This window comes from Eurypyga helias, unplaced genomic scaffold (assembly GCF_000690775.1).
Source record: "Eurypyga helias isolate BGI_N326 unplaced genomic scaffold, ASM69077v1 scaffold45499, whole genome shotgun sequence".
NCBI classification, from domain to species: Eukaryota; Metazoa; Chordata; class Aves; order Eurypygiformes; family Eurypygidae; genus Eurypyga; species Eurypyga helias.
This window is the reverse complement of record NW_010272276.1, coordinates 6496-29102: the sequence shown is the minus strand read 5'-3', so window position 1 is coordinate 29102 and position 22607 is coordinate 6496. Positions and strand designations below refer to the sequence as shown.

General features: G+C 45.6%; 1 protein-coding gene across 1 annotated transcript; it reads left to right on the top strand.

Annotated features, from left to right (window-relative positions):
• The first annotated feature begins 295 nt into the window (after nucleotides 1–295).
• HKDC1 (hexokinase domain containing 1) lies at nucleotides 296–13449 on the top strand. Its single transcript, XM_010159083.1, has 16 exons — nucleotides 296–436; nucleotides 532–651; nucleotides 1441–1536; nucleotides 2869–2968; nucleotides 3609–3792; nucleotides 4334–4489; nucleotides 5259–5492; nucleotides 6175–6479; nucleotides 6779–6927; nucleotides 7028–7147; nucleotides 8844–8939; nucleotides 9045–9144; nucleotides 10154–10337; nucleotides 11041–11196; nucleotides 11941–12174; nucleotides 12792–13449. Exons 2-16 carry the CDS (start codon nucleotides 568–570, stop codon nucleotides 12934–12936), a joined length of 2343 nt encoding a protein of 780 aa, XP_010157385.1. The 5' UTR covers nucleotides 296–436; nucleotides 532–567; the 3' UTR covers nucleotides 12937–13449.
• The last annotated feature ends 9158 nt before the right edge of the window (nucleotides 13450–22607 follow it).

The window sequence follows — 22607 nt, the reverse complement described above, 5'->3', positions numbered from 1 at the left end:
CCTGGCTGAATCCAGCACACTGTGGAAGGAGCAGGGTGGGCAAAACCACACTGCTAAATAAAAATGAAATGAGCTGCCATGCAGTGAGCTAACAGGAGGGACCTGAAACCCTCGCTTAGAGGTGCCAGCTCTCAGCCTTCCTGGTGGTGTTCCCGGCCCCACAGGGTAAGGACCTGGCGGGATGGGGCTGGAGAGCCTGTGGACACGGTGAGGCTGTGGCCTTCACCATGGCATCTGGGCCATGCTTCTCGGCTGTCACTAATGATGGTTGCCTGCTTGTGTTGCAGAGAAGGGTGACTTCCTTGCTGTTGACCTGGGCGGCTCCCAGTTCCGTGCCCACCAGGTGAAGGTGTTTGATGACGGGAAGCAGAGCAGCCAGCTAGAGAGCAAATTTTACCCCACACCCAAGGAAGTCATACAGGGGAATGGAGCTGAGGTAGGGCATGCAGGGTCTTCTGTGGCGGTGTTGTGCTTGCACGCGTGCCTGCTTATCTGATAGAGCCTGACTCTGGCTTCTCCTTTCTTATGCAGCTCTTTGATTACGTTGCTGACTGTCTGAGAGACTTCATGGAGACCAAAAACCTGAAGCACAAGAAATTACCTCTTGGTTTTACATTTTCTTTTCCATGCAAACAGACCAAATTGGAAGAGGTAAGGTGCAAAAAGAAATAATTGCTGGCAAGCCTGGCTCCTTGCCAAACTCAGGGAAGCTATTGCAGGGGGGTGTTACCCTGTGGCCTTTTTGTGGGGTCATGTTTACATAGCACTGTGAAGAAGGGGTGAATGACCATTAGCATTGAACTAGACCTGACTACACATGTTTCTGATCTCAGGGCAACATGGTCTTTAAGCTAAAGCTACTCTTTTACTTAACCAGTACTCTATTCCATAGTAACCACATGCCTTTGTATGAACTGTTAGACTGTAAAACACATACTTCTGTGTCCCAAAGCATGTTTCTTTTCTAACCACTCTCATTCAATTTCTTTTTTACAGTTGATTCTGAATAGAAAGACCTGTAGCTGGGCTGTTTGAGAAGCCACATGGGGAAATGAGGGGCTGGTTGCAATTATTTTGTGGCTTCCTATTCTAGCCTCTCTTTTATTTCTGAGGATCTGTGTTTTGGGTTCCAGTCCTGCAAATGCTTTGTGCTTAATACTATTAGTTTGTGATGAGCATCAGTAAACCCACACGTGCTTCACACAAAGCCCAGGGCGAAGCATTTGTAGGATTGGGACTGCAATTACCATTTACTGTTTAGCTGTGCTTGCACTGGCAGGCACTCCAAGGTGAGATGTTCTGCTGTGACTTATTTTGACCCACATTTCAATGCGTGGCGAGACATAGTGGGCTTCTCCACAGACTTTGGTCTGGCCGTCTTTGTGGCAGGTTTGTGTGCTAAAGTTGGAGCTTTTGGGTCACTGGACACTTGTTTTGCAGGGGTTTCTTCTTGCCTGGACGAAACATTTCAAGGTCCGAGGAGTTCAGGACACCGATGTGGTCAGCTCTCTGCGCAAGGCTCTCCAGAAGCATGAGGCAAGTTTAGTACCTGTAGGAGGTGAACTCGAGTGACCCCATGTTGTCTTCCCAGGAGATCAGCTCTTGGTGTGTGGGTTGTTTGGGAACTGTCAGTCATCCTTCAATTACGCATGTCCAACTTGGCTGTGTCTAGTAGATCTGTCCTTCCCTCAGAGCTGAAGCCATGGAAGGGGACATGCAGCTGCAACTCAGGCTGCCTCAGGTCAGTTTAACAGTGATGGCAACTGCACACTGGTAAATGGGGCAGGCCGTAACGGTGGGCCAGTGTGTCCCTGCTGTCTGTCTGAGCTGAAGGGAGGCTGTTGTGAACCTGTTGGGTTACGATGTGGATACACACGGTTTTATAGCCTGGCTGGTGGGATGCAGGTTGGGAGGGGGAAGCTATCATCTCAGATTGGCACACAAGCCCCTGTCAGGGCTTGCCCGTCCATTTCAATCTGTGGGATGGAGTGATTGATTGTAATTTTTAAGGTAAGCAGTAAGACACGATTAAATCTGCCCTTGAAGTAGTGTATACCTTTTGAATAACTGTATGTTTTGATATTTTGGAAAGCCTTGCTTTTCCTGTTCGGTGCTATTGGCAATACCACCTAAGAAATACAAAGCATCTCTCCATACCTTGACATCTTTGTGGCAAAGAGGAAATTCTTCTGTTTTCTCACATGGTAAAAATCCAGCCTTGATTTTGGTTCACGTCTTGTGTCAGTCATGCTGTAGTTAGCAGGAACAAAAGATATGAGGCTTCCTGGGTGAAGTCTGCCCCCCTGCTACTGTTGGCACCTGAGTTGCAAGAATCTTATGATAACTTTGGTTTTACTTTATCAAGTTACCTCAGTGTGAAAGGAAAACTGTGCAGCTTTGATGGAAAGGCTTTTTACTTGAGTGTGATACTGGTGCACGGCCTTGTGCTGAAGAGTTGCGTTGATGTACGTGTATCTCCTGTCCCATGTGGTGGGATCTGCTCAGGCGGTAGGATGTTATCCTGTCATGCAGCCCATAAAGGCCGATACAGGGTGCTAGCATATCACAAAATTCAAACCAGTAACATGTTGCTTTTCTGGCAAACGAGGTGGGATTGGGGAAAAACGAAGCCTGCAAGCAAAGATCCTGGCTGGCCAAGCACTTGAGAATTCAGCAACGTTTGTTACTTTACAGGGTTGTGTTTATAAAAGGAATTAGTGTGTCTTTCAACTCAAGAGCTTTCCTGAACCAGGCCTTCAAAGTACGACCCGGGGAGGATGTCTGCATGCTGTTGCTCTAACACATAGGAGGCTTTCTATGCTTTTTTATTGCTTTTTTTCTGTTAATCACCCATCTTTACGCTATTAGGACATCGACGTTGATGTTTTGGCGCTGGTCAATGATACTGTGGGAACCATGATGACTTGTGGATATGATGACCCGCGCTGTGAAGTTGGACTCATAATTGGTAATTTTTTCTGTTCGCTAAGTGGTATTTTTTTCTCCTCATTTGTTTAATCCTAACAAGTCTGGAGTAGAAGGGAGTGTCCCAGTACAGGAAAGAGCAGGAAGAAAATGGAAAAAACAATGGTCAGATTTTCAAGCCTGGCTGCCTTCTGTAAAGCAGCTGTTTTTATGCTGATCACATTGCCATCGAATACCACAGTCCCCATTTTGTCTGGGCTCGATTGTGTCCAGCATACTAAACTTTTCTGCTGACTCTATAGAAAATTACCCTCTGTCTGTCCAGAGGAAGCTGAATTCCTCTCACGTCCAGTAATTAGGATCAGCTACGCTTTCCACAATGTCTCCACTTCGTGCACGGTGGTGGCGTTTTTAAGGCACATAGAAGTATATTTGAAAGAGGAAAAATATTTTTAAATGAGTCAAGCCTTAGATTAATTTCCAAGGTTTTTTTTCACTCACTGTGGAATGATTATTTAACAGGTGTGAGTGGCTTGATATTAGCATCCTATGCCACAGGGTTATGTACTTATATTTTCTTCCAAAGACAGTATACTGACTTGTTCCCAAACACGTGAACGTAAACAAAAAAGCAAACCCAGAACAAACAGGTGATTTATCCGCACTGTCTCCAACACGCGCAGGGACCGGCACCAACGCGTGCTACATGGAGGAGATGAGGCACATCGACCTGGTGGAAGGGGACGAAGGGAGGATGTGCATTAACACGGAGTGGGGGGCCTTTGGAGATGACGGTGCTTTGGATGACCTCCGCACAGAGTTTGATCGGGAGCTCGATCTGGGATCTCTCAATCCTGGAAAACAATTGTAAGTGATTCCCTGGCTGGTTTGTCTTGGCAGTCTGAGTTCTTTGGGTGCTTTTCCAGCATGTGTCAGGAGCCCCTTTGGAGCAGGAATCGGTTTAAGTGAACTTGAGTTGACTTGATCTTGGTCCTGTCCTATCTGGACCTTTCCTTCAGGGAAGGGTGGGTATCACAGGCCAAGAGATTGCTGCTGCGGTTGCGAATGTGGTGTTAAAAATAGGTGGTTGCTCTGGTATGATGCTGTGGAGAGGAGGAAGGTAAACAAAGGGCATATTTAAAGCCTGGTTCATCAAAACTGCTTCTACTGGCTGAGCTGTTTGTAAGTCTCTTGAAAATTCTCTTTAATGATTCACTTACCTTGAGGGGCTGTTGCTGGGTCCCAGGACCTCAGGATGGCATCCCATCTACAACTTGCCTCCTGAACGCCTTTTGTACATGCTTAACTGTCATCAACCCGCATAAGAACGTGAGACACTCGTACTTGAACTCTTCATAGCTCTGTCAAGCTGGTGAATGCCTGTAACCTTTCCTGTGCCCCATTCCAGGTTTGAGAAGATGATCAGCAGCCTGTATTTGGGGGAACTTGTAAGACTCATTCTCCTAAAAATGACAAAGGAAGGGCTGCTCTTCAATGGGAAAGCATCAACAGCTCTGCTTACTAAGGGCAAGATTGAAATGAAGCACGTGTCTGCAATGGAAAAGTAAGAACCTGCGATACGTTGGTTGAGAGCGGCTGTTCGTCTTTCACAAGCACAGCAATGATAATGAACCTGTAATTGTAATCTGTGAGTGCTGGGAACAATCCTGAACTGTTGCAATTGATTTTGCTATTGCCTAGGTGAAAAGTTGCTCTTTCTGTAAGTAGGAGTTGGGGGAACATAACGTTTTAGCCAAGTACCACAGCAGGAGATGTATTGTTAACCATCGCAGATGCAGGTTGTTTAAATAACTTCTTTGGAGACCTCAGTACATGGGATAATTGTTGCAGTTTCCAGCTTCTGTGATGTGAGAATATTGGGGTTGTGGGCATGTAGTATAGACTCAGGATCAGTTAATGGATGACTACATGGAAAACTGACAGGTTTTGGTGTTTTGAAGCGGAATCCTGGCCCTCGTTGTTATTCCAGGAATAATTTTTTCTGTTGTATTGAGTGAAGCTGTACATCTGTTCCTATGATCTCCTTCTGTGGACTTAAATATTTTATCCTGTTCTCTTCTTGGCTAGCTAATTGGTATGTCTCACCAAAAACTGAACCCCGGGAAGCAGCCTCTTAAAATTATGGTCTCTCCTCTCAGTACCTTTGGGAATAGTGCATGAAAGACATTACTAGTTTATGGGAACCAGTTATGATGCTGCCTGATAGTTGTGCCCTGGTCTTTCCTCATTTCTTTTTGAGCCAACGTGCAGATATTGATTTATCTGCCTTCCTATCCTTGCATTAGATGATGTACTCTTTTCTTTTGCGGTAGATACAAGGAAGGCCTGAGCAACACAAAAGAGATCCTCACAGAGCTGAACCTGTTTCCTTCTGAAGAGGACTGCATCGCTGTTCAGCATGTCTGCACCATCGTTTCCTTCCGCTCGGCCAACCTCTGTGCTGCCGCCTTAGCGGCCATACTGACCCGGCTGAGAGAGAATAAGAAACTGCTAAGGATGCGAACCACTGTTGGGATTGATGGGGGACTCTATAAAACCCACCCCCAGTAAGTAACTAGGGAGGATTTGGTAATTGCTGGCCACCTGCATATGTGTGTGGCTTTTCAGAGAGCTGCTGGTTTTGCTGCAGGGATGGGGTGAGCTCTGGTGGAGTGTGAAGGATCTGGAGTGGCTTAGATATTGCAAAGCTGTCTCAGGAGCTTTTGACCTTGGGGTGGGAATAACGTGACGAATGGGATAATGGTGTCTGGGGAAGAGCAGTTGATTCCTCCTGGGCTTCCAGGGCATTTTCAGTTCACTGTATTATTTTTTCTTTCTTCACACACCCCCACCCCCCCTGCCATTTTGAACCTGTGCTTTCCCAAACCAGAAGCTTTCCCTAATATTTCTCCCAAACTGGATGGAAGCCTTGATTCCAGACAGAGACCCTCACCCTCTGTTTGTGATTGTGACTCAGCGCTGTTGCCTGGCTTTTCTCCAGTGTCCCTCTCACTTGGCACTGGCAGTTGTTTAGAGGTGTTTTCATGTTCCTCTCGGTGTACAGATTGTGCAGAACAGCCAGACATCAGAATCATTGTACCCATCTCCTAGACCGGTTTCTGACCTTGTGCTCCGCTTGCCTCTGCTTCAACACTTGTGCTGTTGGATGTGTGCACGTGCTGGAAGCCTACATGAAGTAAGCCATGCACAAAATGCCTGTGGGAGTCTAAAGAAACTCTCTTCCTGTAGATACGCCAAACGTCTGCACAAGGTGGTGAGAAGGCTGGTCCCAAACTGCGATGTTCGGTTCCTGCTCTCTGTGAGCGGCAGTGGGAAGGGGGCTGCCATGGTCACGGCGGTGGCACACAGGCTGGCTGCTCAGCGCAAGCGAATCGATGCTGCTCTCGCGCCGTTTCTGCTCTCCCTGGAGACCCTCAGGGAAGTTAAGAACAAAATGAGGACTGAGCTGGAATACGGGCTAAAGCGAGAGACGCAAGCCAGCGCCACGGTGAAGATGTTACCCACGTACGTCTGCGGGACACCGGATGGAACAGGTGAAGCCATTTCCTGAGCACACGGAGGTGGTTCAGGAAAGTTGCTTGTCTGTTTTCCGGGGGGGAACATGCCAATCGTTCTGGCAAATGCCAGGGTGATTTATGTTGCCAAACCGGTGATGTTATCTGGCTGGCTCTTCAGCCCCATGCTCGCAGGCTGGTGGGATAAATGCCATAGGGGAGCAGTGTGCTGTCGTTGGCACAGGTGGTTTCTTGGGCATGTGTGGCAGAGTATGCCATTCTGACTGGTAAACATGCTGCGAGAAGCACCAAAATGTAATCCCATTCTTCTCTTACAGAGAAAGGAAAGTTCCTTGCCCTTGATCTTGGTGGGACAAATTTCAGGGTTCTGCTGGTCAAAATCAGAAGTGGGAGAAGAAGATCAGTGCAAATGTATAACAAAATCTTTGCCATTCCTTTGGAGATCATGCAAGGCACGGGGGAAGAGGTAACCTCTAATGGATGTTTAACTGATCCAGCCAAGGCCCATTGCATGGCATTACTGTGAGATTTATATGCTGCTTTTTTTTTTTTTTTTAAACTTCCAGCTCTTTGACCATATTGTCCAGTGCATAGCTGACTTTCTAGAGTACATGGGGATTAAAGGTGCTCGACTGCCTCTGGGCTTCACCTTCTCCTTCCCGTGCAGGCAAGCCAGCATTGACAAGGTAAGAACTGCAGCACGCAATGGGTCAAATGGCAGCTGTGCCTCTGCTGGGTAAACAACATCATTTTGGGGGAGGCTGACTTGTTGGTTTGGAGATTGCAAGCAAAAAGCTGTTCTTCTGAATGCTTTCATCTGAGTAGGACTTCACAAGGTTGAAAAGAGATACATATAGAGATGATACAGATATATGTGCATGCAAATTAGTCTTTGGAGAGAATATTTATCCTGTTCTAGGGGGGTTTTATTACTCCACTATGCAAATTAGTTGGTGTTTCATGGGAAAGCTATCAGCTGCATGCATATGGGAGGAGGTAGAACTTTCACCTCTTGTATCTGATACGAGATGGATGTTACTTATTTTTATTCTATAAAGATTAAGCCCTTATGATAGCGAAACAGCTACATATTTTTAATAGCGCAGGCATCTCTTATGCTGCCTTAACTCTTCAATGGCAACAGATAACAGATGCCACCTCCTACTTGCTCAGCTACAATCCCAAGGTGTTTTCCCCACTGTGTTGCACAGCTCTGACCGTGTAACTCCTGCACTACCTTAGTTTCTTTTTGTTGATTGTAGGTGGGCAGAACTGAGCTTTAGTTGTTCAGCTTGCAAAGGTTGGCTTTTTGACAGATGTCACAAGTTCAGCTTTCTATATCTGATGTGAGGAAAAAAATAGAATTTAAAAAGAAGAAATAACTCTCAATTATTGTGATGCATTTCCAAAGAGGGGATGGGGGAGGTTGTGCTGCTGAAGTCTAGTCAAATATGTAGGATACTGGGGAAATGAGACTGCTATTTTATTGATTGTTTTTATGTCCTGGTGGGTTTCACAATAGCTTCTAAGTCTAGAAACTAGTCTGCTCTGTCTCAATTTTCAGGTAGCAGTTGAGATTATAGCATTAGGACTTGGCTCTTTGTGGGGAGACCACTCAATATGCCTTCCAAACCTACAGCATAGTATTTATGTTTTGACAAATGATGAGGAAACAAATTCCACAGCAGAGGTGGCAAACTGAGTGATACACATCTGTGCCAGTGTCCCAGAGTACGTCACCCTGTGTGTTTGGTTTTTTACTGTTGCTAGAACTTTAGAGTTCATTCTTTAAGAGCAGCTTTTTTCCCCAGTTGCCCTCTTTTTTTCTCATTTGGACAGTGCAGAGCCAGTTACCAAGTGGAAGGCTAATTACTTATTGTAACCTTGAAATTACTCTCTCAGGCCAGGTTGCAAAAAGATACTAATTGATGTTGCTTGGAGTACTGGGATCATACCAAGTGTCTTCAGTAAACGAGCCAAAAATTAACAGTGGATGTTCATTAATGTTTGTTGAGTGTTTAATTATTTATGGCAAAAAGACTTTTTATGGTCTTTCCTGAACAGATAGTGCAGTGGCTATGTGCACAGGAGGTGAGATGGGAAGGTTTTCCAAGATGAGAATGTTAGAAGGCGCTGAGTTGGCAGCGTCTTCATAAATAGCTGAGTAAACCTGGAGTCACTACCATCAGCAGTTGAGTAGCAAAGATACACGTGCACATGCTCTGCATTAGACACTCACAGGAGCCTGTCCAGGGAAATACATTATTAAAACAAAAAAAAAAAGGGCAGGACAGGAGGGTTGGAGGCAAGAAAAGACTGATGCCTGGAACGGACAGTCTTCTCTCTATCTTCGCTTACAACTTTCTTCCTCTTCTGTTTCAGGGAACGCTTGTGGGATGGACAAAAGGTTTCAAGGCAACAGACTGTGAGGGGGAAGATGTTGTTGATATGCTGAGAGAGGCCATCAGGAGAAGAAATGTGAGCTATTCTTTTCTGCTCCTTTTGGGGTATTTAATGCACCCTCCCTCTTCCTCTAGGACCTAGTGATTGTGACTCCTCTAGTGATTGTGACTTGTGTTTTAGGAGTTTGACTTGGACATTGTAGCAGTGGTGAATGACACCGTTGGGACAATGATGACATGTGGATATGAGGACCCAAACTGTGAGATTGGCCTTATCGCAGGTACTGTGCTATTGAAGTGACCACTGCAAGGAGAAAGCATGTATGTGGGTGCTAGGCTTCACACCCTGTTCTGGAATTTGTAAAAGAACATCTTTTATTTGAGTTTGATATATAGTGTTACTAGTCACTTGGGGTTCTTGGCAGATTTGTATGGTATTCAACAGAGAACATAACACCTGTAGCAGGTGGGATCCTGGATCTGTTGGACTTCTGATCGTGTCTCTGATGGTGCCTAACAAGCATATGCAGGGTAAAAGAATACGGGAACAGCAGACAGAGCATGAGTCCTTGTTTTGACAAGTGTATTGATAGTTACTGTGTAACCAGGTCATAGGCTTTGGAACAACAAAATATTTTTTAAAACCTGAATTAATTAATTTTAGGCTTTCTAGATAATTCCCCCAGTAGGTCCTTCCAAGTTTTGAGCCAGAAATACATCTAAGTATGTAAGATCTGAAGCCCCATTTGGAAAATAGACTCATCTGGCTGGCTAAATGCCCCAGCTATCCCTTTTTTTTTTTTGGAGAGCCGGTCTTTATATTAGTTAATGTAGCCCGTGTTGTAAGTGGTGTTTTGGCCCTGCTCACCAAACCATTTCAGACTTGGTAGCTGCTTGACTGGCTGCTAGGCCATTGGCAGTGTTTGCTTATGGGAGCATGCTGTCATGCAAGATGATTTGTGGTGTATTACAGGCAGACTGGCAGCAGTGGCTGATCAGCGCTTGCCAATGACTGCCAGAGCCATTTCTGACACGTAACAGAGAGTCTGCATTCCTCTACGCTGCGTATTTTCTGTGCAGGGCCCATTTTACTCGGTAACATTCTGTTATGATAAATTACAGCATTTTTCATTCCTGGCTAACGCTTGCTTCTGTAAGATATGGGAGAGATCTTTGAAATTTTGGATATGGAAAAGAGAGTTTTTAAGATGATTACTGCAGTCATCTTCCATGTGTCTCAGCTGCTACTTCATTTCTCTGGTTGAAGCCTTGTAATTTCTTTCCTCCTAGGGACGGGCAGCAATGTGTGCTACATGGAGGACATGAAAAACATAGAAATAGTGGAAGGGAACGAAGGAAAAATGTGTATTAATACAGAGTGGGGAGGGTTTGGTGACAATGGCTGCATTGACAACATCAGAACAAAATATGATAAAGAAGTAGATGAAGGCTCACTCAACCCAGGGAAACAGAGGTAAACGTTATGGTCCTGATACTAAGAACGTGATGAAGTCAGTCTTCAAGACATGCTGGCTGCTTTTAAAAATGGGTTTAATGAAGGAGTAATCAGGGAGGAAATTTTAATATTGGATTTAATTTGTGGCATGGTATGTAAAGCAGATATCCAGAAAAAAAAACCCAAATATGTACTTTATTTCTGTTACCACGGCACTGCATTCATCTTAAGGCAGGTACCAAACAGTGCAGCTCTAAAGATTTCCCTGCAGAGTGTAGGCCTTGCTGTGTTCCTCCTCTTGAGTGTTTTTTCAAAGGTAAAATACAACTGGGCAAGGGGATCAGCATGGTCAAGTTCAGTTTCACTTAACAGACATCACTGATTGTGTATGACTCACTGGCGAATGCCTGGTGGGGACAGGGAAATGTTCCACTTCAGCATGGACTCTGGCTGTAGCGCTATGTTCTGTTTAGTACTGCAAGGGTTTTTCACTAGTTCTGTTACCTTTTAACATAGGTAAAGATGTTGTAATTAATGTTTGCACTTGAGTTCACGGCAATACATTTTTGATGGCTGAAAGGTGGGAGCTCAATAGCTGTTGCTCTGCAAGCTTTTACTGCTTTTTTGAGAGGTGACAGGGCATGTACACACCACTCATGTTAACCAGAGCTAGCATGACATCTCTTTAAAAGCACTTTTTTTTTCTTTTATAAAATAACAGGTATGAAAAAATGACCAGTGGAATGTACCTAGGTGAAATAGTAAGGCAAATTTTGATCGACTTAACCAAACAAGGACTGCTGTTCAGAGGACAGATTTCGGAATCACTCAGGAAAAGAGGCATATTTGAAACGAAATTCCTGTCTCAGATTGAGAGGTAAAGTTGTTAGATTCACGTGGTTTAAATCCTTAAGGTCTTCTGGGACCTCTAGAAAATCATCTTCTGCGAGTGTGTGAAGCCCTGTCCTTCAAGAAGTCGGTTATCGTTTTCTTCTTTGCATACCTAACCCCCGCCCCCCATCCACAGAATAAAAGACAAAATCGAGGAACTGGGGGAGTTCTGAAATTATTGTGTAATATTCCTGTCCACACAGCTGTGTTATCTTGGATGCCTCAACCGTCAAGTGTGATTATATGTGGAGTGTTTCTTGTAGGACTTTAAGTAGTACTTATTTAAAAATACAGAGTCAGTGATATAGGAATCCCCCATGAATATGTGCTTACCTACACATCAGTGCATGACTGCGGTTGTCTTCCAGGTGGTTTGAAACTCTTTCTACGGTTGAAAATCTTGGAAGGTAGTGCCTCAGTCTTGAGATCAAAAATGACACAGTCAGGTGGCTGAACTGGCTCAGCTCCCTCATGACTTTGGGAGTTAGGTGAATAACTACTGTTTGTGCCTTCTGGAAATCCAAACATAGCAAAGGGCCTGCCAGGAGCATGTTTTCAATCTGAATTCAGGCTGGAATCTGCGTTAAAAGATTTGGAGAGTGTTAAGAGTTGGAGAAGTGGTCCCATCTCCTTTGAATCATGGCAGAGTCTCAGCTGTAAGGCTTTCATTTGCATGCCTGCCGCAGCTTCCCCTCATGCCTTGCTGCCGCATGTGTTTCCCTCTGCGCAGCGACCGGCTCGCCCTCCTCCAAGTCCGGCGGATTCTGCAGCAGCTCGGCCTGGACAGCACGTGCGAAGACAGCATCATTGTGAAAGAGGTGTGTGGAGCTGTTTCAAAACGAGCTGCGCAGCTCTGTGGGGCAGGACTGGCGGCTATTGTGGAGAAGAAGAGGGAAAACCGAGGTGTGGAGCACTTGCGGATCACCGTTGGAGTAGATGGGACTTTGTACAAGCTCCATCCGCAGTGAGTACCTTGGTACCGCTTCCCTTTGCTGCTTGCTTGTTCCCGCTGTGGAAACATATCAAGCTGTACCAGCTTTCTGCTGAGATGGTAAAAAATAAGAGAGAGGATAAAGATCTACTGTATTTCCCTTGCCTAGCTGAAGGATGACAAATTGCAAAGTCAAGTCCATTTACCACTGGGAGGCTCTTTTCTCTGTGGTGTTGAGTGGACATACTCTAATTATTTATTTTCCAGTGTTTTGGGGGATTTCTGCAATATCTGGGTGTCCCAGATGGAAATCTGCATTGAGTTTTTGGAGTTGGGTCAAGACCTGGAAGTAGATGCATTCTTTTTTACGCTGGGAGAAGTCTCCTCCATGATTTCTAAAGGCAAGGCGGCGGGGTGTCTGGCATCATGCTGAACAAAACTGAAGTGGAGAAATAGAAATTAAAACCTGATTGTGTACAGAAACTTGTCTTTTTCATGAATAGGAGGAAAAACAAATGGAAAGGGATGCTGTGGACAACCAGTGGAAGATGTTGGCTGAGGTTATGGTTCCTTGCTAACAGATAAATATAAAGATCTCAGACCTAAAGCAACTGCTAAAATGTTCTGTTCTTCTCTCCCTTCCCTTTCAGTTTTTCTAGGGTCCTGCGGGAGACAGTGAAGGAACTGGCACCTCAGTGTGATGTGACTTTCATGCTTTCTGAAGATGGAAGTGGGAAGGGAGCTGCCCTCATTACTGCGGTAGCAAAAAGATTGCATAATGTTGGACAGAAGTAGAAATGAGAGGTCAAGCCATGTCAACACTGCCAGGCGTGTGCACTAGAGATTTGCTGAGCAGTGATTCAAGGTAGCTTTGCCAGGCACCAGTACACAGGTACCTGTTTTCAGGGAGCAGCTGGTTTTTGACCAACCAGGATTTTGGATTTTTGTCCTTTGGTAACTTGGATCGGGTGTTTCTGCTCCCCACTGGCATTATGTCTTGGCATACCGCAATCTACTCCATTCTGTGCTTCCTGCAATGCATCTGTAAAGCACATGGGAGAGTGAAAACAAAACTAACCAACAAAAGGAAAAGAATCAACCTCGAATGTGTCTTTTTACAATGGCTTGATTAAGCTACTGTACCACAACTGGGTTTATCACCGGTTTCTTAGGATTTGTGTGTGGTTTTTTTTAGTTTTGACTTGGCCTGGCTCAAGGAATATGGAGATCCTGATATTGCACCTATATAGGGGACATATTTGTTCTATGCTGGGTAGATTTTACAATAAATCTGACGGTAAAATAAACAGACTTTGGTCAGTGATGCTCCCCCTACTGCTACATTCATTGCAAGTGTATTGTAATGTAATGCTTCCCTGAGGACAGGAGGCACATCTAATTACATGGATGTAAAGGAAAAAAATATGATTGCACAAAATACCAGTTTGCATCAATATACATTAGTGCATCTGAGTGCACGTAAACCTAAACCAGCGCTGGATGGATTCTGAGTGACTTTTGATACTGGGGAAAGGAGAGATGTAGGAGCAGCTACAGGGTCTGCTATGTCTATGTCAGGGCTAGGGAGTATTAAATCTGTTCATCTCTGAGCTGGCAAAATAGCTGTGTAGAGAGAAAGAAGAATCACCTGAATTCCTGAAATTCTCCTCTCTGTTTTCCCATCGTTATCTCCTTGATTGCTCATGAGAAGGATAGTTTCAATTCTGTGGAATGGAGTTTATCCTTGTTTTTCATTTTCTGTTGCCCGCTGCCTTGCCTGTCTATAGTCTGTTGTAAATAAATCTGTGGTGTTGTGAGCCTTTGCTTCTCTGTCTAGTGCCTCTTCTGGGCTGTGGGAAGAGCATGCAGGCAAGCGGGAGCTCTCTTTCATTAAGCCTAACTGTAACAGCACTGCAGCTATTATGAAGGTGGCTTGTGGACAGAACCCGTGCCCTTGTGTGACCAAACGTCCTTCCCCTGGTTTACCCATCGCAGGATAAAGCGGAACATTGCCACGGTACAGAGAAGCGGCAAACCTGTAGCCTGCTGTTCTCTGTTCTTGAGTATTCCTGTATCTCCTTTAATCCTCTCTTCTTGGGTGTGTGCTTCCTTTCAGGCTAGCAGCAGAAAGTGGGGCCAAGAAATGTGCTTTAAGCCCAGTTAGGTCAGAAGTAACTGTCGTGCAGTGGGATAAGCGGTTGGGTTTATGCAGTAATCTGTAAGAAGGCTGGCGGGTTTAAATTTAGCAATGGCAAATTCAAAATTTGAAGCTACGGACCTTTCCTGGTTTTGTAGTTTTTAAAAGAAACCTGTCAACAGGTCTGTGTCGGCGTCACTGGCTGGGTAAAAAAAATACTGCTTGGAAATAACGCTCACTTCTGAAGGAAGGAATTCCTCATGGTGCTGAGCTCACTGTACTGAGCAACTGGGAAGAGACAAGTTGTGAATTCATGTTGCATTAAATGTTTTCCTCTTTTTGTCAAGCAAATTAATATTTTTCTTTGTGTTTTAGAATCCACAGAGCTACAGAAACCCAAACTTGCTATATATTGGGGGCAGAGTTGTTTGGACTGCATGTGTTTTTCCTGGTGATGGTCCTGGGGCTAATGTGGGGCCTAGAAATAGCCTAGGATAGCTCTTCTGTGTTGGCTGTTTCTCCCCTCAGCACTCTGAAATCTTGTCTGTGTAGTTTTGGGCCCTTTTGGGGGAGTGGACTGTGCTGATCTGCCAAAGCGTATCTGTGGAGGAAGCATGTCCCTGGATAGCTGGAGTGAGGGGATGTGGACTTGCCCCGGGATGGCCGTGTGAGTAGCGCACAGAGTATCTTTTGCGCTTTTATTCTGACATCTGTTCTGCACAATTGGAATGCAAATCAGTGACAAAGCAAGGTAAACCCCTTGCATGGATCCTTGCTTTAAATTTAGAAAGAAGTCCTGTATTGCTTTGATTTTTCTTTTTAGTATTTTTTTTTAAACTATTTACCCAGTTTACACCTCAGCTGAAGTTATGCAGTTTCAGCAGTAGATTAGGCCCACACAATAATATATTTTTTCATCTGCAGTTTTTTTTTCCCAGTGAGTCTGTGGGTGTTGTGGAATCCGATCACATGAACCTGAAACTGCTCACAAAGTGCTCGGCGACCTACAGCTCTTGCTGAGGTCCCTAAGGCCCAGGACACGCACGCTCTTGCCTTTCCTGCAGGCTGCTGGCTTGCTCTCAAGCCAGGCAGCTCCCGCGTGGCTCTGATACGCGTCTGTCAGGCAGGAAGATGGCATCCAAGCTGGCAAGGCTGCTGCTTTCTGAAAGGGAATGAGCAAAGATTCGCTGGGCAGCCCTGGAGAAGGGAAGGGTTGGCTACTGTGGGATTTTACCAGGGGTACAAACATCATTTGTGGTTTCCCATAAACACACTTATGCTTTAGCTGACTATGAAATCGGACATTCTCCGTCTTGGTAATGATGCAGCATCCCATTCCTGGTTATGTCAACATGTGGAAACTCAAGGACTGTTGCAAACTTGTGATCTCCTTTGTATGGATTTTAAGCGGCTGATCCAAAACCTTTCTATGCCCATCGTACGTGCTGATTCAATTTAAAGCCCTAGCTTAAAATAAAAGTAGAGGCCTTCCCTTAAATGTAACAGGGCGTACCTTGTGCGGACGAAGATGTAGTACAATGCATCACGTGAAGTTGTTAGTCAGTTTGAAATAAACTGTCACATTTGTGGTGTGAAACCGGAAGAATCTCAGAAGTGGGGTGGAGGTATTGAGGTTTGTGCTTTTCAGAAACCCAGTAGATGGTTGCAGTTGCCCTTTCATCTGTGGGGAAAAGCTGATCCTAAATACGTTGTGCCTGCTAGAAAGACATTTTGGTGGCTATGGATTTGGACAGCTCTGGTGCTTGACTCGTAATCCAGAGGAAATGCAGTAGCAGCTCGGCGGTGACATTCCCTTTGTCACTCTGACAGAGTTCAAAAGTAAATATAGGATCATGTGTAAATCCTTCAGAAATCCTGATTAGCATAATCTCCCTTCTTGGGAAGTCAGTATTATAGAGGATTAGCAGATTAGTGCAAAGGAGTTTGAGGCTGAAACGCAGGTAATACCAAAATGAAAGTATGGCTGTGATTCGTTTGCGTTTGGTGAGATGAGCTGGCTGGTTTTGGGGAGGTCGCAATGTCATCATAGCAGTAGGTGGAGAAGGAAGGGAGGCAGGGAGTGGGGGAGACTTGGTGAATGTTGTCCAGCTATAGGTAAACTTAGAGTTTCTCTAGAAAGGACCTCAGCTGCCTTGGGCTGTCATTGAGGGCTGATCTAGAGCATTTCTCAGACGTGTCAAGTGATACATATACTTTCTAAATACTAGTAAAAAAGACCTATTCCTGTACATGAGTATGGCTGGCCTGCTGGGATGAGAATGGGAAGGGAAATCAGATGTCTGCTTTGTCCCAGCACTGCATCCACTCTGTAAAGCTAATGTAAAGCAAGAGAGAAAAACGCCAAAAGTTTAATTAATGTTTTCCGTCTCTCATCGATACTATCACGTTGCAGGTGCACGCCGAAGGTGCTGTGAACATGATGGGTCATGTCTATCTGAGAGGAGAATGCCAAAATTATTTTGATCTTGTTGCATGCTTTTTAACGTCCTCCTGATACCAGCCCCTTCCTCACCCAGCCTTGCGCTTCATCTGCACTCTGTCCAGCAGCCACGCACAGCCCAGACACCTCTAGAGGTAGTGAAAGAGAGAACAGATTAGGTAAGAAACGTGGTAAGCATGGGTTCCTCCAGAAAACCCTTCTCACTGGCACACGGAAGTGGCTGCAGAAAAATGGACAAAGGGCCTCAGGCTGGAGATCTCCTTGAACAGAAGAGTTGAAGACCTAAACTGGGGGGAACCTCAGCAAGCAGAATCTTGCTGGAAGGAGCGAAAGAAGGTCCTTTCACCTTTGATCCTTGCTGGCTGGTTATAAAAACCAACCAACCAAAACCCAAAATACAGCACAATAAAAACCCCAAAGCAAAAAAACCCCAACCCCCAAATTCTTATTTTTATCTAGAAAAGCATAAATTAAAACCAAACCAAAGCTATATTAAAAGAAAAAGAGAGACATGGGGCGACGGAGACTGTTTTACTGCCACTATATTTTCTTGTTTTGTTGGGAAGGATAAAGGCCGTTTGGGGAAGAGGGGAGAGATGTGTGAAGAGTGTGGCACATCAGCAGTCAAAACTTCCCCATAAATCTGTTACTGCATATTAGAACAGCTTTAAGTCTCAACAGTGGGGAAAAAGAGCGACAGCAGTGCAAGGTGTGATAATTAAAAGCAGTTAATTACAAGGACTTTTCAAGGTTGTGACTGAGTTAACTGGTTTATTTTTTACTGTTCTGGGGTCAGGATAAAAGGGGAGACAGGCAGTGGGGTTGCTACCTTACTGGCATCTATTTTCTCTGGACTTGGAGCTTGTAGCTCCCAGCCTCAGGCATTGCAGAAATACCAGGGTTCAGTTCTCAAAACCATCGATGTTGTTGATTCAGTTTCCTTCTCTGGAGGGCTTTTTTTTGTTGTTCTTAATTTTCTGCATGCTATTTGGATGTTCAGCCTGCCAAAGGTTTCTGTGCACCTGGGAAGTCCCTGTTCCTACAGGCCAATGCCAAATCGTACAGTGACGCTGGGCCATCTGTTCAGCTGTGGGATGGGGACCACTGCCTGCGAGGCCACGTCCTCATCCTTGCGGGCTGCGTCCCCTCCTGGGAGGAAGATGAAGGCTGTCCTCTGCTGCCACAGGGAGTTGGAAAGCAGGGAGATGTGGAGGGGATATGTCCAGCACAGGCACTCCCTCAGGTAACCGGGGAAAGGCACCTTGTGGGGTGAGCTGAGATCCGGGGGCAGCAGCTGCCTCTGGTTGCGGCTCCACGACAGCGTAAGTAAGGCACCGTTAGGGCGCCGAGAGCGATTACTGGAACGTCAGCAGTTAATGGGGCAGACCAGCTGGCGATGGACAACTTGGTGGTAGAGGGGAGCTCTCTGCAGGAGGAGAAAATGGATGGCGGAAGGGCACAGAGGGAAAGGAAAGTCTGTGAGGGTCTGAGCAGGTAAACAAGGAAGATGTTTTCCCAGCAGGCATGTCCCGAATACCTCAAAGCGGAAAGTTACGGACGCTGATTGGGGAGCTGCAGCTGATTCTGGAAACAAATGGGATAAATACTGGCATGAGAAAAAAAAAAAAAGTTGAAATGCCTGAAGGGCACATCTGCTGTGTCCAGCGATTCTGCAGGAAATGCACCGAAACCAGAGAGAGACGAGGAAGCTGGACACAAACACGGTTCCCAGTGAAGCCAAATGACAGCCACGGGCCTGAGAACTGCCTGCGATAGCGTGCTGAGGATTTGGCTTTCCTTCCTTGGCTCTCCAGTGAAGTAGCTGTGTTTGACGTGGGCCCGAGTCCGGCTGTGCTGGATGAATTGTAAAGGTGTTTTGCATTCTCAGCTCGGAACTTCTCCTCTAGAGACTTTTCTGTTGCTGTCAAGTGTGTGTTTTCAGAGCAAGGGAGCAGCGCTGTAGGTCTAAAGCCCAGTCTGTCAGTCTGAAATTTGAATAATTGCATGGTCATTAAATTTTGCACAAAAAGGAATTGACTCTAAAAACAGCTGATATGTTATCACGATTAGAGCAATAGCAATGCCTTCTTTCATCACAATGAAGTTACATTGTTAGAGAGCATAATTGACATTTTTTATTGAAAGATTAAGAAGAATTTGTTTACAGCTTTGCAAACAAAGAGGTTTTAATACAACAATTTTTGGAATAAGCAGTAAGTGGCATTTTCATCTGCTGGCCGGCTAGCGCTTTAGCTGCAGAATGCTGTGGATAGAGAAGTATGAAGGAATTTGCAGCTCAATATCTGCCCAGTAAAGCGTGCACCACGCTGGCAAATGCCAGAAAGCTGACGGGGAGAAACCTTGAGTGCAAAGAAACAAAGGGCTGTAGTTAATATTAGCACCTTTCGGGAAGATGCTACGCATTTTGGAGATCAGCTTCATGCTGCCTGTTGTGCAAAGGTCAAGGTATGGCGTTTCTGAGGATGCTTTTGCCATGGAGCCCTCGGGATAACACCTGTCAACTCAACTGGGTGCTAAAGTAGGTATCTGGGTTATTTTTGTTTCTCTGGGTTTATTGCTTCATGGCCTAATAGACTCAGGAGCTAAGTGGTACTGGCATTTCAAAGTGGCATGTTGTGATTGGAAGGGGGTGCTGTGTAAGTGTTTGGAAAGCAGATCCAAATGAAGCACCATCGTCACCCGGCTGCAGAGAGGCTCTTTTGCTCTTTACATATATTTGGGATCCTGTTTGTGCTGGTGGTTGTGTCTTACTGTCCAGACTGCTCTCCAGATAAAGCCAAGGGTATGTGAAAAATTCAGTTTTATTTTTAAGCAAATTCCTCTTTTGCAGTTGGAAATCATTTGGATGTATCGTCCCAGCTCTGGTCAAAGTTTAAGGAGTCCAGGTCGAACCCTGTTCTGAATATGCAGCGCTGCAGAGGGAGACAAAAATGTACTTAGGGTCCTCCGGGTGCTGACAGAGCTCTGCAAGGAGGGTGCTCGTCCTGCCACCCAGGGGAGCATCTGTTCAACCACGTGCAATGACGCTGCTGTGCAGGGGGAAGGGAGGGGTTGACCAGGCTGGTACTGAAAAGCATGAGACCTCCTCACCTGCACCATACCTGTGTCCCTGCAGCTTCATGCTGCTGACCTGAACTAGTAGCATCTGATACTAAGGGTAGGCGATAAAACAGCTCAGGGTATTTTCTACATCTCAAATATTTGACTGATAGCCAGACTGCTGTTGCCGTTTTCTGTCCGAAACATGGTTATAGTTGAAAGTTGTGATTAAAACATTTGTTTGTATTGATGCCAAATGTCAGAGCAGCAGTATCTGTAGCCCTGCTGGGAGACAGAGGTGCCCTGAGTGAGAACACGGGTCTGTTGATGCTGGATCATGTCCCAGTCGGGACTGGGGAACCTATAGCAGCTGTCAAAGGAGCTACCAGGGGACGAGTTGTAGTGGCTTTTGTGAGGATGCTTTTGCTTTGCCAAAAACTGAATCTTCCTCGGAAGGGTGAGTCAAGCAGGATGGGGTTATGTGTTGCTGCAGCAAGTACTGGGGACTGCTGCTGAAATCTGGGGCCAGAGCTGTCGACCGGGAAGCCCATAGAGCTGGGTCACTCATTTAAAACACTGAGATGGCAAGAAAAACTTGTTGTCTTAAATTTAGAAAACAGTGATTCTCCATCACCTGTCTCTTGTAGCTATGCTGTGAAGCCAGGCTCTCAGGTTTACTACCAGAAATGGGTCAGAGAGATGGAGAACCTCCTGTGATTAAAATAAGAACTTTCTTACACAGACATGAGTTCTTGAAAATTGTTTATTCCCCCTCTACTTTGTTCGTGTGTGAAAATCTGAGAATGAAAACAGGGGCCCAGAGTCTCTTCTAGGTTTGTGTCTGACCTGGTGTGGCAGGTTGACGGTACCTGGCTGCCTGATGCCCACACAACCTGCTCCTCAGCAGGATGGGGAGAAAACAGGAGGAAGCAGCTCGTGGGTGGACATACGTATGGTAGATGGCTCACCGATCACCATCACAGGCAAAACTGACCCCACTTGGGGAAAACTAATTCAAACAGGTTTGAATGGTGAGAAACGAAGACCAAATTAAAAGAACACCTTCCCCAGTGTAGAAGGGTTACCGGTGTGCACCAGTATCCACCAGTACAGATACCAGAGTATCTTGAGGGCACAGATGTTGGGGTGGGGAGAGACTAGGACCTCGAATGGGCCATGTAGATGCCCTAGGACCTGGCTGGGACTGGCCTTGTTGGGTGTCTGATCCTACCTTAACATGTTTTGTGATGACAGCCTGTAAAATTGCAGAAGCCAAAATTTTGCTCAGAGGTGCTGTTTGCATCTGCCTCCGGTCTCTGTTGAGGCAGATTTGGACTTTGGCCAAGAAAAGACATCACCAAATTATCAGAGAGCAGCTCAAAAATCTGCAGTTGCTCCTGGATGATGCTCAGCTGCAAGTCCAGCATCTGTGACAGTCTTCCTGTACTGATTTTTAATGTGGATATTTTGTATTTTCAAAGCTTGGTGGATTCTTCTAATTAGGATAACAAACTGTAGCAGGACTCGTGTGTTTTATCGCACAGCATTTGCTTGCTAAGCTCTCCTCTCTGTGCAGCATGAATTCTGTGGCACCACTGCATCTTGGAGTTGTGCAAGGGATTTGCCAACCCATCTCCCATTTCTACCGTTGTTCTGGGTCATGCTCGCAGTCCATAGCCCATGTGCCCCCAGTTTCCCCTCTCTCTTGGGGTGATGCTAACCGTGGGTCTGTGTCTGCTGTATCCCAGCAGCTGGATGTTTTTTTAAGAGAGCACCCACCCATGGGGCGCGTGGTTGTCAAAGGCATCCTGAGGTTTGGGGGGTGCATGGGAGATGTGAAAACCTACAATTCTGCCTCCTTTCTTGTTGACAGCCCCCTGTGATGACAATGTGACGCGGCAAGAGGTGCTCCTGCTATGGCCACGCGGAAGGAGCCGAACGCCCTGGATGTGCCTGGCTACTGCTGCTCCCCGTTGTGCAAAGTGAGTACCAGCTTGGCAGCCCTTCTGGGCTAAAGGGTGGGGGCCGGTAACTTAGTATTGGGGAGAGCTCCTCATCATGAGGATGTTAACCTGGCAGGTCTCGTGCTCTATGCTGGAAGTGGAAGCTTTTCATTACCGTTTTACTGCTTGTATAGAAAAGAGGCACGGTAGTTAAAAGGCAACGATCTGGCCTGTGCCATTAAAACCTTCTTGGGGTAGTGCTGTTTGTCGGAGGTTAACTGCATTTTGCAAGGACGAAGGATTGGCTTTGGTTTTGCAAGTCCTCCCTCACAGGGGGTGTTTTCGAGCTAAACTTTGATAAACGAACTCTACAGTCTGAGGAGCTGGAAGCAGATTTAGGAAAGCCGTCCCTGTGTAGTACAATAAATTAGCTTCTATTTTCCTTCAGTTAAGTAGTCAGCGCTGCCTCATTACAGAATGCAGTGAATGCAGGCATCCCTGTAACTCATATTGAACTGCCTCTTCTTAAGATGAAAGTTTTGAATTGAACAACTGCAAATACTTTAAACTTATTCCTTGACTTCTGAAATTTCAAACCTTTTTGCAGTCTATATTTTGCCTTTTTTCAGTGTCATGTCTTTTGCCGTGTTTTACTAGCACTGGAGATTTAGAGTATCAGAAATCTGCATTTGTGCTCATTTCAGTTTGCTGGAGTTGAGAGATGTTTTATCCAATGAAACAAATGCCTCACTTCCTGGTCAGGGAAGGCAACTCACTGACACTAGGTTCATCACCGTAACAGCGCTGCCCCTCTGTTGCCTTATGAACTGTGTTTGTTGATAGGCTTCTGTGTGCATATAAATAG

Excerpts from the sequence above, each read along its gene's own strand:
- HKDC1 (XM_010159083.1), top strand. The coding sequence starts at position 568 with ATGGAGACCAAAAACCTGAAGCACAAGAAATTACCTCTTGGTTTTACA. Across the intron at positions 5,493-6,174 it reads CTCTATAAAACCCACCCCCA|ATACGCCAAACGTCTGCACA; the intron begins GTAAGTAACTAG and ends CTCTTCCTGTAG. Across the intron at positions 6,480-6,778 it reads CGGGACACCGGATGGAACAG|AGAAAGGAAAGTTCCTTGCC; the intron begins GTGAAGCCATTT and ends CTTCTCTTACAG.